At 29.9% G+C, this 14021-nt stretch overlaps 1 protein-coding gene and 1 pseudogene across 1 annotated transcript in view; one reads left to right on the forward strand and one right to left on the reverse strand.

Annotated features, from left to right (window-relative positions):
• Positions 1 to 222: 222 nt before the first annotated feature.
• LOC131843623 (uncharacterized) lies at positions 223 to 3036 on the reverse strand (annotated as a pseudogene).
• Positions 3037 to 7379: 4343 nt separating this feature from the next.
• LOC131843624 (zonadhesin-like) overlaps positions 7380 to 14021 on the forward strand; it is a 31577-nt gene continuing 24935 nt past the window's right edge. The window contains exons 1-4 of the mRNA XM_059192295.1: positions 7380 to 7521; positions 8586 to 8777; positions 10805 to 11017; positions 13754 to 13948. Of these exons, the coding sequence (XP_059048278.1) occupies positions 7467 to 7521; positions 8586 to 8777; positions 10805 to 11017; positions 13754 to 13948 (655 nt within the window). The 5' untranslated portion in view covers positions 7380 to 7466. The remainder of the gene's footprint in view (positions 7522 to 8585; positions 8778 to 10804; positions 11018 to 13753; positions 13949 to 14021) is intronic.

Consider the following 14021-nt stretch of genomic DNA (forward strand, 5'->3'; position numbering starts at 1 on the left):
ATATATTTGTAATTTTAAACCCGACTATAAGGGGAAAAATATAGTCCTATAGATACTGGCAAATAAATTGATCATAATTTTTTGACTATATGACTTGGTATAACAATAATAAACCTAAATTAAATAAAAATAACATATTTGTAGTTAATTAATGAAATAAAACAAAAAATAAATTACATAATACGTATATTTGCTTAAGATATTTCTTATAAAATTATCCATTCAGTCTTGTATTTAATCTTTGGGATTTATAATATGAATCGTTTTTGTTACTACTGGTTCGATATCTGTAACGGAAAAGAAATTGTATTAAACCTAAATTAAATAACAATAACATATTTGTAGTTTATTAATAAAATAAAACTAAAAAATAAATGACATAATACGCATATTACATTTATTCTATTCTATTTAACAGTAGGTAATGTTAGAAAACATTAATTGAAAATTATTATTAGGATCGAATTGCCATTCAGTTTTCTATTATTCACATGCGTAATAATTACATTATTATATTGATCGAATTTAATAGTTTTCTTTTATTCACATGCGTAATAATTACATTACTATAATACAGCGGTTTTACACAAAGATTTTTTTTCGAAATCCTAATTAACGACTGCCGTATATATTATTTTCAAATAAATACAAATTCCATACCATATGCATGTCTCCAAACACTTTCAGTAAACTCTTCCACAATTGTACCATTTGCTAGTACAGTACGTGTAGTGTCTCTTTCTAGTCTATGCGGTGGCTTAACAACGAAAAAGTAAGTGATATCATCCTCGTTATCTGATAATTTGTCCCAAAAATTCTCATCGGTTCTAAACCATGATACCGGTCTTTCATCGAAATCATCTGCAAAAATCACAAATATAATTTATAATGGTCTAAACGTTTATTAAAGATCTAAATAGTTTCTGAGGAAACTATTTCTGTCGGTAATTTGTAATTTACATATCAATATTTGTAGCATTACGTAATATTAACTATCTTTCTAACTTACCATTTAGTTCTTCTATAGTCACAACGTTTTTATTTTCTCCAGGAGATGTTAAACTTACAGCAGCTGAACTATCTGTAGTAGGATTTAGATCTTCTACAATAGTAGCAACATTATTCTCCGTACTCTTAAATACTACGTTTGGTACATCTGTTGTAGTAATAATCGCATCTTGATTATAAATTGGATTTTTATTTACTTTTATTTCTGTTACTGTAAGTGGAACGTCATTAGGCTTTACTATTAAAACTGCAGGCTCCTCTGTTACATTTGCTACATTAATTGAAGGTTTATTCAATATCTCAGAAACAGAAGGTGATGACAGTTGTTGTGGCACGGCATTATTTGATTTGTTGTCCGTTTGTGTTTGTTTGTGTGTCTCTTGCACTAAGGTTGAAGTATTTTGCGGTCCATAATTGGTGTCTTTTATAACAGAATTAATAACAGATGTAGGTGACTTTGTACTATATTCTGACTCTTTATTATTACTCTGAATAATGTCACCTGAATTAAGTAATACATAATTAGGATGGTTTTTCGATACAATATCCAAAGTATCTACATGCTCCACTGTTCCATTTGGATGTACAACTAAATATCGTTTCCTGTGATTTGTTGACGACAGTATGTCTCGTATTCTTTGATTGGTACTCAAATATTCAGCATTATATCCTGCATTAGAAAAAGAATATATTTTATACCTTTGTTACTTGAACTTTAGTACATGTTATTAGTATAGTTTCTCGTATCTTAACATAAATAATAATAATCATTTTGTTGTGAATACAGTATTTATAACTTTCATTTGAAACTTAAAAAAAATATTTATCATAATTGATTTAAAATGTCTCAATCTCTAAATAAAATAATGTAAGGTACATGTTAATATAATATTATAAACGCGAAACTTTGTGAGTATGGATGTTTGGGACTCTTTCAAGCAAAAACTACTAAACGAATTTGAATATGAAACTTTGCAATAATATAGCTTATGCATAACATGTATAGGCTATATTTTTTATTAAACTTTATAGATTGAAATTTAAGGCAGGTGAAACTGCGCGGACAGCTGGTTTATTAATATATTTAAAAAATGTAACAAGTAGATTATTCAAAATAATTATGTACTTACTTGGTAGTGTACCAACTAGTTGACCATCTCTTAAAGGCTTGTATATCTGGTGACCATAATTTCCGGTTTCTGTTAAAATTGGTACATTTTGTGGTATGTTTACATTACTGTTATATGCAATGTTTCTAGGACCACTTGTACCAAGGTTACTTTGTTCTTCAATTTGTATTCGTTCCGATGGCTGCAGTGAGCTTCTTAAAAGTTCGCCTTTATCACTCCAGTATGAATTTTTAACATCGAGACTTCTTAAATTTCGTCCCTCAATATTTGGATGAAGTAGATCAGATTCGGTTGGCACTGGAGACATATAACCTGGTTGGCTGCGTAAAACATTATTATAATATTCTTGATTTGGAGGTTTTAAATGATCGTATTTAGAAACATCATCGTTTTGTGAATGGTTTTCATTCAAATCTGACGCTGGGTTGTTTGTGTCTCCTACAATAGCTGGATTTTGTACGCCTGAATACTCTGGTCCAACAATAACATTTGGTACTGAAAATTTATTAATAATATTTTAGTTATTTCTATATAAACATTATTATATTCAAATATCTTTATAAATTGTAATATTAACTCAATTGCTACATTTATAAAATGAAAACATACTGTTATTGTCAGTCAAATATTTTTTAATTATTGATTAAATTTCAATTTTCAGATTCACTAGCCTTATAATATAAATAAAACTCACCCACTACATTAATAACTAAAGCAAATAAAAAGAAAGACAACATTTTGACTCTCACAATACACTTTTATTGGTGCCTTGTTTTACACAATACTGAATTATAGCGTCCGCTTTTCCATTATAAATGATTAAAAAGTAAACATTGTATTAACGAAAGCTGATCACACAAAACCTATTCTTCTGTTCAATGTAACTCAACCTACGTTATCAATAAATTGTATGTTATATTTATTCTTACGTCACAATAAGGTTTCAGCTAGATATAGGTACAACTTTGTTGAAAGAAAAAACAATTATGTTACCCAGAAATTTCATTGTTTGTATAGAAAATAAAGTCAATAATAAATAAAAATGATGTTATATATTACTGAATTTTATATATAGTCTCTATGATGTGATAAGTAGTGTAGTTAACGAAGAGGTGTCAATTAAAGCGGAATTATTTGAAAAAAATACGAGCAGAGTTTCTTATCAATTATTTGTAGCTCGAAAGCATTTCGAACTGACGATAGATTTGATATATCATAGGTAATAATGATTTGATTTGAATCAATCAATACTACTGTAATCAATAGTGTTAAATAAAATAGGTGAAGAAAGAATGATAATTGTTATTATATCGATTCATTATTATAGATATCAACAAAAATAGGAAATTTACTGTATCATCAGCATTATGAAAAAAGTGAATTAAATGAGTGATATATGAAACAAGTGGTTTTAATATATGATTAGAAGAAGAAGAAAAACATGGGAAGGAAGGTACGGAGGGCAAAAGTAAAAGAAACAGAGAGAAAATTATAATCATGATAATATAGAAATTTCAGGTATACTATGAGGTAGTGCCAAGGATAGACAGCAATATCAAACCAAAACCATCATAGAAAAATCAAAATAATAGTCTCCCGAGTAGAAATGGCAATTATAAAGAAATGTATATAAATGTACAATAATATTTACTAATAATTAATTTAGTTATATAAGTATACTTTAATTTGTATTTTTTTATTATGTACAATATTAATGATTGAATGTTACATAATGTCTAAATAAAATCTTATTTATTATATTGTTATTACACTTAACACCCAAGAACATGAGCATTTAAATTTCGTTTATTGTGAACCAGCCCTAAAAGTTTAAATACGTTTTGAGCCTCAAGACACATAAATAATAAGGCGTATTTCATAATTTCCGTGTCTTGTTTGTTCATATTATTCGATACAATGACGTTCTAATTACGTATAACAAACATGTTTTTAGAAACAATTGAATATATACGTCCATTACACCAATTTCTTTGTATTTTCTAGATTAAATTTTCAAATAAGTAGGCGATCAACTGTTGTATTGATAGTAGATATATTCCCGATATTTCTACATGCTATTATAGACCTACAAAATACAACATTTCAATAGTGTATGAATCTTGGGTTACAGAAATATAAGCTCAAAAAACACGATTTGTTTTCAGCAACTCTCTTTTGAGGAAATAAAAGTAAAGAATTTATTTCGTCTTGATCATATATTATAAAAGAAAAATCAATAATCAGACCCATTAAAGCAAAAGAAAGATGTTTTATTATTCTAGATTGAAAAATGATGAATTTCCATACGCTCTTTTCATCCCCTATTTTATTTTTCCCCCTTAAATGTAACATTTTTCCAAACTTTGGATGTCGTTATGTATATTTAATCAAAAGCCTAAAATTGTGGCTATTTGTTTAATATCAAATGCATATTTTGATATAGATCTAGCTGTTAGCCGCTACTCACGCAGCTGAATCTTTCGTCCGCTACTTTAACCTTATATATATTATTTTTGAGATAATAGACATCTTATGTATCTTCCCTTGATACGATCTATCTTCAGCTTCCATTAAGATTCGTTCAGCTACGTGGAGATACATTACATGCATACTAGTCCTGAATAGTAGGAAACTCCTTCCTTATTAATACTTATTTACATGTTTGACTTTAAACGTGACGTAACACAGACGTACAAGTTGCCTGTGATGATCATATAACGTCGGTGGTACTGTTCATGTCAATATGTTTATCAGTTTGTTTGTTATTTATTAAGATATGGGCATAGTGGTCTAGTGGTTAAGCACCTTACTTCCATCGGTGCTCATTGCAGCTTTATTTTCATGAGTGTATTATCTGGGTTATTAATCTGGGTATTTTATATATGCATTCATAATATAATATAATAATAATATCTCAGGACAATTCACACAACGTCATCTAGTCCCCGGTTTAGCTTCTGTTATGGACATAGACAATTGATATAAATACATAGGAAGGAAATATTTTTGTATTCAATATTTGTTATAATGGAACGTATAATGAAGGAGAATGAATGAATATGCATGAGTGAGTGAGATTGACAGATAGAAAATTAGATGCAATAGATTAGGTCATTCATTCTTGTTACGGTGTTCTCAGGAGATGGTCAATGGTGTTATTTTTTTTTTGTAATTATAAGAAGAGTTTTAAATACAGTAATACGAAGCAACAAATTTTCATTTCGAAAACCCTTGATCCCACAGATATATATTTTTTCGTAAATGCGTCCATATAAGACATCCAGACCTGTATAAACAATTATACTCATGAATACAAATGTTTGAACCGTGCGAGGAATCGAACTCACTCCCATCGAAAATAAAGCGTTGTGCTAAACCGCTAGACTATCAAGGCTGTCAAATTAATTAAGGCTGACTAATTTAGCATCCATAACACTAGAACTCTGTTTAGCTTAGAACTAGAAGGCTCTGTGTGAATTGCACAACATTATTATTATACTATATTCATGATTGAAATATGATGTTTCTAGAAATGTAGTAATGAATAATGATATATAGCAATGAAACGTTCTTGGAAATGTTATTGACTGCAGAGTTATCAGTCCAAGGCTGTCTAAATATTGATCAAAAGTGCAGAACGAACGGCTGTGTCCATTGTTTGTGTACCTGATGAATGACGACCTACATACGGAGAGGACTAACAATTGAGCAAATATTAAGCAGTCTATCAACTATTATATAAATGCGTTACTGTATCTATACGTGCTATTATATAAATGCGTTACTGTATCTACATTCTATGCGGTTGTTGTTCAATCATGCATAAACAAAATAGATATCCTTTGGAAAGTACACACTTCATCTTGAGGAGATAAAACATTCGCTACTATTAATATGCTTGAATTATTTTTTGACAGGCCTCTGAAAATGGATAAGCACAATAGATCTTCATAGATCGCAGTGCTACAGATCCATAATACCTTGTAATAGCCGAGGAGATTGTTAGTAATGGGGAATAGTAACCCAAGCAATGGACAGTCACATGTCAGGTTGACCTCTACAAGGTTTCCACTAGAAACTTTCGTCGCAAATTCTCGTACTTTTTCTCATCATACTCTACTGGTGCCCCGCCAGCGTATACCGATTATCACCTATAAAAAAATATTTATATAGTTCAAAGCCAATATTTCAATAAAAAAAGTGTGTTTGTCTGAATATCTGTCTCTTTCTTACCTTTGAGGGCAACCATAAATAACGTTAGGTCCTCCCCTCGTCCTTGGCACAGCTGGTCACATTTGTGTACGTTCCCTCTCCCCAATGTGACTTTACATATTTTGGGATTTTACGTTAATGGTTAAAATTTCGTATCAATAATTTATATTATTATTAAATATAGGACCCCTCACACCACCTTGTTTTATTATGTCACAATTTAAGAATAATTTTGACGTATGTTTACTGTGTCTACATTACTCAGTATATCTAGACAAGATTAATTTATTAGGTGAATTGCCAGTTAAACCAAGTTTTTAAACCTTTCAATTTTAAGTAATACAGTATATTAATCTGTGGAAGATATTGTAAGCAATAATTAGCTAATTGGCTAACTTTCTGTTTAAAAAAGTCAGCGTTACGTAATAAGCATACGTGCGTACCTTTTTCTACATAGTTGTTGATGAATAGGTGTATACACTGTTTAGTTTGAATACATGCCTATTTTAATCAATAAAAAAATCAAGTAATTGTAGACGTGCATCTGTCTGTTGCCTTTATTTTTGTGTCTGTTATTTTTCACGGCTAAACGGCTGAATCTTCATAAAATTGGAAGTAACAGTAGATCATAAAACGTTCGTTTAAACAGTCCACTTGATGGTAAGTGATAACTGTCGACGTTAGACATGAACAGCATTGCAGCACACGTCATCAAGTGAATACGATGTAATTAATGACTCTTATTCTATAATTTCCCTACCTTATCTCACCTTACAACTGATATACATTTTACAAACCAAACTACAGTTGAAATTTGTGATACTCAGGTCCTTATTTGAGAGGAGTTTTTACAATGGTTTTAATATTATGGTATAAATATAATAGACATCCGTGACATCTATATAAAAATGTTAGTAAGATTAATTAAACTACAGAAGAACCTTCGAAGATGAAAACTAATTTAAAATAGTACGCACTTCATTCATCTATCGTTAGATGGCGCTAAAGCATTATTCTGAACAGTGCGATATTGAGAAGGTTATTCCTAAAGTGGAAAAGTGTTAATTTATTTCACAGTCAAGTTACAGTCGTTGAATAACAAATTATACTCTAGAAATGGCGTTCAAAGTAATTATTTTCTCTCTATTACTATTGTTTTGTTATATGAAAGGTATGTGCAATAAATATGTTATAATTCTATTAATTACTGTCAGTTCATTGTTAACTGTCGCTCATTTATTGCAATGACTAACCGAATACACCAAATAATTGAATAACACAGTGTTATAGCAATTATTTTGTTATTCGGTTAGAACGCTAGAATCTAAGTGTTCTCAGACAGTGCAGTTTTAAAGAAGCTACCTCCCGTGTACCTCTCGCATAGACTTAGGTTGTGGAATGAACTTCCTGCCGAGGTTTTCATATGAGACTACAGCATTGGGGTTTTCGAGAAGAGTATATTAAGGTTTCTTAACGATCGGCAACGCGCACATGACACTCCTGGTTTTTCAGGTGTCCATAGGCTACGGTAATCATTTACTATCAGATCGGCCGTATGCTTGTTTGCCACCATCGTAGTATAAAAAAAATACCTGGTAATTTGGTTAAGAACAAAAATGTCTATAACTTATATTTTGTTTTAGAAATAGATTAGACACTACCTACATAGTGTTATAATAAAATCTTTTAGGCCTTTGAAATAGGTGAGAAAGAAGTTTTGTACAAAGTGGAGTTCTATATAAGTTGTTGTGATTATTTCAAAAAAGACGTTTTTACAAGAGATTTAAAGTGAGGTTTACCTATTACGATACAAAAATGTTACTGATACTGTATAACTTAGGGCTGGATTATGTAAAGTCAATGTAAATTAACTGGTTTAAATCCACAATCAGTTTATCACATCCATAGTATATATAAAGATAATACTCTAAAAAATAATTTTCCCACACTAATTTATAATAACATCTCTGAACAATTCACAGCGCACAGAACTAGTCCCAAGAGGCATATTTATTTTTGGAATAATTTACATAGAAAACATCCATACAAAAACAAACAATTATGAATGAAGTCACGGACACAGCTAGTATATAATGTTAGGAATAAAAAAATAAATTATTGGATATAAACTAAACGTACTAATATTGAACTCCACGTCTCCCTGATTCTCAAATATAAAGCAATTTTAAAACCATGAAGATTTCTAATTGTTATTTACGTTTTCTTTTATTATAGCCGAAACTAATTGTGGGGATAATGAGGTATTAGACAATTGTCCTACAAGTTGCGCGTCAGAGTACTGCCCCACGAAAGAAACTAAGCCCCAGGAATGTCCATTCCCCGATCCGTGCCCCGAACCAGTCTGCCGATGCCAATTTAACTACCGCCGTGCTGTCAATGGGACTTGTATACCTAGTGCTCATTGTCGTAAGTACATAAAAATATCTAATTACTTATTCATATTATTTAGAATTATTTATTAATTAACATATGTTATATGTGTTCAAAATAATAATTTACTCTTTATTATGCACAGAGAAGAAATATAAAAAAAAAGTAAGTAAAAATGTAATAACAAAAGGCGGTCTTATCGCTATAGGCAGTTTATTACAGACAACCCGGAAAAGAATACTAATAAACACCGTAAAAGTAGATGGCACACATAAGACTCTAGACTATAATTATTAAACAAATAAATAGACACTTGATAAAATAATAGCATTGTTAAATTGTAGATTTTTAATGGAAAGGAATACGAAATTGGAACCACAAAATATTTTAAAAATTTGATTATATTTTGCAGGTATAATAAAAAGTCTTTCTCTGCATCAATCATAGTTGACTGGTAGATGACGCCGCCTGGGTATTATTTCTGTGCATGAAAGTTAAATATATATTAATAACCCTAGACCTTGCTTGACGTTGAATATGAGTATTTATCTACGCTCTACCTCACTAAAAACTACAACCAAAGTAGTTATTTAGCTATTAAAATTATTGTTGTCATCAATACTACTTCTAATAATAATAATAATACTTCTAGATTAAAACAAAACGAATACTTATAATATAAACAACAAAAAATACCCCACGATATCTCATAGCTTACATAAAATGAATTGTATATAAATTAATACATAGGTAATTATAAAATAGTCCCTATTCTTTTTTCTTTAAATGACATATGTTCTTCTGCAAATATATATAAAACGAATATGTCGCTAGAAAATTTACATGTTAATTGCATAATGTATTATATATTATTCTTTTTATCTGTCTTATTTTTTAATGAACATATCTTCCGTTATAGATTACTTCTTTTGCTATAACAAAATATTTAACAATTTATATGAGTGTTATAATATGTAATTTATTTCATGACTCACGTATATATTTCATTAGCATAATAAAAGTACAACACACGAAAACAGACCAATTATTTAAGCAAGAAGTGTACAATCAATTTCTTAAAATAGGAATTGATATGCATTTCAACACGGATACCATGGTGACACTTTAAAAAGTGCATTAGATATGCTATATAGGAGGCACATATTATCTGTATAATATTTCAGATAAACAACGTCAACTTCATCAATATTCTGTAATAAATCACTAGAGGCAGACTAATTCTCACTGGTATACTTGGTAATGGCGATATAAACTACTAAAAAGTATTAAATAGAAAGAATAAAAAAATATATAATGTAACAAAAATATATCAAGATATTATATATTTTGATATATTTTTGTTACATTTATTTTAAAATAATATTTAAAATGAGTAAAAAACAATTTGTAAGCATTCTATATCGCTAACAATAAAATACAGGATAAGAGCTAAACTAGGCGCCAGAAATAAATGAGCCATGGGAACCGACACCTACGACTTTTAAGAAAAAGGAGTTTTTTAAATATAACATAATAGTCAATGTCTAAATTATTGTTTTGTTTTACACTTCATAATAATATGTTAACCTATAAAATTAATTTTGTTTTTAATGATAAAATTAATAATAAATAAAATTTTATATTGCCGCAGGACACACACGATTAGATTTTATTATTCATTAAATATTAATAAATAATAAAAAATATTTAATGTTTAGATACTATACATTAACATTTTATTTTTGTTATATTGTATTTTTTATGTATGTCCATTAAATAGGTAACATGCTGAAAATGACTAGGCATCCAGTGACCTTGTATGAAAAGATTACCTAATTAATGTAATAGCGAAATAATATTTGAATTAAAAGTCTTTCCATTTACTCTGCCTACCTTGAAACTACAAGAAGCTTCCTACGTAAACTTTTTGTAGTATACCAAAAATAAAGAGCTTTTTAATAAGGACCAGAGCTCTGACCAACGGTCCATATATATCCAAAGTCGATAAATAAATATTATTGCGACTCTATCCAGTATATTCTGACACTATCAATTTTTTGCAGCACCATTCCCATGCACCGGGCGAAATGAACATTATGTTGCTTGCCCACCGCTGTGTCCCAGTGATGACTGCAGCCAGGCCACACCAACTGGAGACTGTCCATCACCATTTCCCATCCTGATAGTGGTCGCCTGCGCGCCTCAATGCCGTTGTATAGACCACTATTGGCGGAAGAACGGAACCTGCGTACCCTACGCTCAGTGTTTTAAGGAAACTTAATTTGTGAATTTTTAATTAAATTTAACAGAATGCTGAAAAGGAATAATCCATGTTCATACTAATACCACAAATGCGAAAGTATGTGTTAAGAACTCTCTGGTTCATGTAAAAAAAATATTATATTTGAAAAATATACCATCCTTGTCAACTTTGAACATTGGAAAAAAAGGACTGTAAATTTTGACTTCATTGTGAATACAAGAGTTTACAATAGTTTACTTTCCTCTTTTATTAATACCCTATTATCGAACCTAATTATAATTACAATTAATTATTTATAATTAACTGTTTGCTAACTTTCACGACAAAACGTCTGAACGGATTAAATTTGACATAGGCATAGACTGTATTACGATGACAGATACATATTTAGTATTATTCTATATGTATGTTATATACTTTTACGGCCTTGGTAGTCTGGCAGTCTAGCACCGCCTTGCTTCCGATGGTCGCAGGTTAGATTCCTCGCACGATAAAACATTTGTATTAATGATTATGATTATGTATTTAAATAAAGATGTCTTTACGTATCTCTAACAGCTATCTAGTCTAGTAACAGTCATGGGTTGATAATGTTGTTTTTCTATTTCTACTTTGAAGTTCACATCTTGGTGACTGTTTGTTCAGTTAAATTAATGTTCTACCTAATATATGAGATATATATATAGAGGCTAGGCACACCCCTTATGACTAACTCTCTGTAAATGTGATGGATACTTTATTATCTGATGACGATATGAATGTAACTGGTGATTCAACTTATTTGTATCTCTGAAAATGATTATTTTATTCATTGGATGATTATTCAAAGACTTATAAATTTTAAACATTTCAAATTTTGCAAGATACTGCAATTAAATTGATTCATTATATAATCAAGGGTAACTTTGTAAACTTGTTTTTAATTTTTGTGGTAACAATTGTATTTAAATTATTTTTATTACCTTATGCCTATACAAAGACTACTTATGTATACCACAGTGTTTTAATACGTAATTCAATGTTTTAAAATTTCAAAATATTATTTTCCTATAATATTGTTTTATCTAAGCCTTGTTCATTTGATACATATGTACAGCCTTGAATAAAAATATAAGTAAAATAAAAAACTCCTTAGAAATTCCTAATCTATATACATTTACTGATCCTCAGGTTATGAAATGTTCTATTCAAGGACCATAGGACTCGAAAACTTGATACGAAATTGACGGAAAATAATTATATCTGCAAGAGAAGGCCGATAGTACAATACGGATTTCTTTATAATATTTATTTCAGTACAAACCTTAGATACTTTTAAGTAAATTCTAACATTATAAGGTGGCAAATACTTTTGACCAATTGAGAAATTTGTTCCTAAGTCACGCCTATGTTCTCCTAAGTCTACATGTACCTAATTTTATAGTCACGTATACTTACTATTAAAGCGTATCTATTTTATTCAATTTATAGCAATTTTATAGCTTTCGTATAGTTAAGTTGTCATAAACTGGATGAAATAAAAAAATAATGATTTCACTACAATCATGGCTGGTAACACGTGTGAGAGTTAATAATAAAAAAAAAACACTTAATTCGAACACAATATAAAGTCGAGTACCTTAACGTGGTAGTCACTTATCCATCACATCTCTAGATAGATACATCAGATACATCAGTACATAAGCCCTCATAATGAAGTTTCTTTTCTATTTGGGATTATTTATAGTAACGGCCAGTTTTGCAGGTGAGAACTAAATATATTTTCAAACGACTTCAAAAAGGACATTCACTTTTAAACTATAATTTCTGTATATACTATTTTTACTTACTTATATACTATTTTTTTTTTAATGACAATGTAAAATTCGAATCCGAATTTTTCAAATTCAAATATTTATTCATGTAGTACATTTTAGCCGCTTATGAACGTCAATTTTTTTATATAATAATTTTTCCCCTGACAGTCTACCATCTGTTTGTCAGTCTGTCAAACGAGCTGACAGTCTAACAGTTTATACCTTGTAAACGTTGTTTATATACACTTAGGATACAAACAAATAACATTTATTTCATACATGAGTATTACGGAGCATTACGGAGATCTGTTTATACTGCGACGCCCGTGATACCACTCATACATGGATAAAAAATGCCGTACCGTAATTGTTTCTTAAATATGAAACTGTTCTATCCTTTTCTTTTATGTTAAAGAAAGTGGGACAGAAATAGATCAGGTTATTCGTTTCCTAACACTAAAACGTATAGAGAACTAATTAGCAAACTAACCGTTGACCCACCTAATAGAAAATGGTAACCGTCGCTAACATATATTCATGGATTATATGAAATACACACACATAAACATTGCAACGCTTCCATGCCTCTCATGTATTGCCATTCTTGAAAACTATGTATTTTTTATGCCTTATAATTTCATTACCATATTGACTCTAATACTAGGACATATATTAAAAATCAATAAATAAGAACTAAGATGTTCATGCATCTTGTCTGCTTTGTCTCACAACTAACTGTGCCCGCGGTTACGCCCTCGTGAAAGGCCGCCTATGTGTTATTATGATGTATAGCTATAATATACTGTTAAGTTTCGTCAAAATCCATTGAGTAGTTTTTTTTGTAATATTAGTACGATTACAATTTTATTTAATGAGACTCTATAATATTTTTTTGTAATGGTTGCTAGCAGGCGATGTGCTAATCTTAGCCATGGTTTTAATATTTTTTACAGCTGCAATAACATGTGGAAGCAATGAAAATGAAGTCGAATGTCTTCAGAATTGTACATTTGACTCCTGTCCTAAAAGTCAAGATGAAACAAATTTATGCACGAATAATACGGGTAGCGATTGCCAACCAGGATGCAAATGCGATGTCAACTATCGCAGAGCCGAGAATGGAACCTGTATACCAACTACAGATTGTCGTAAGTTTAATATTAATATAACATAATATGTATAGATAACTAGTTATTATTCGCGACTTTATCTGTTTTTTAC

Source organism: Achroia grisella, unplaced genomic scaffold (genome assembly GCF_030625045.1).
Source record: "Achroia grisella isolate CSIRO2021 unplaced genomic scaffold, CSIRO_AGI_Agris_v1 utg327, whole genome shotgun sequence".
NCBI classification, from domain to species: Eukaryota; Metazoa; Arthropoda; class Insecta; order Lepidoptera; family Pyralidae; genus Achroia; species Achroia grisella.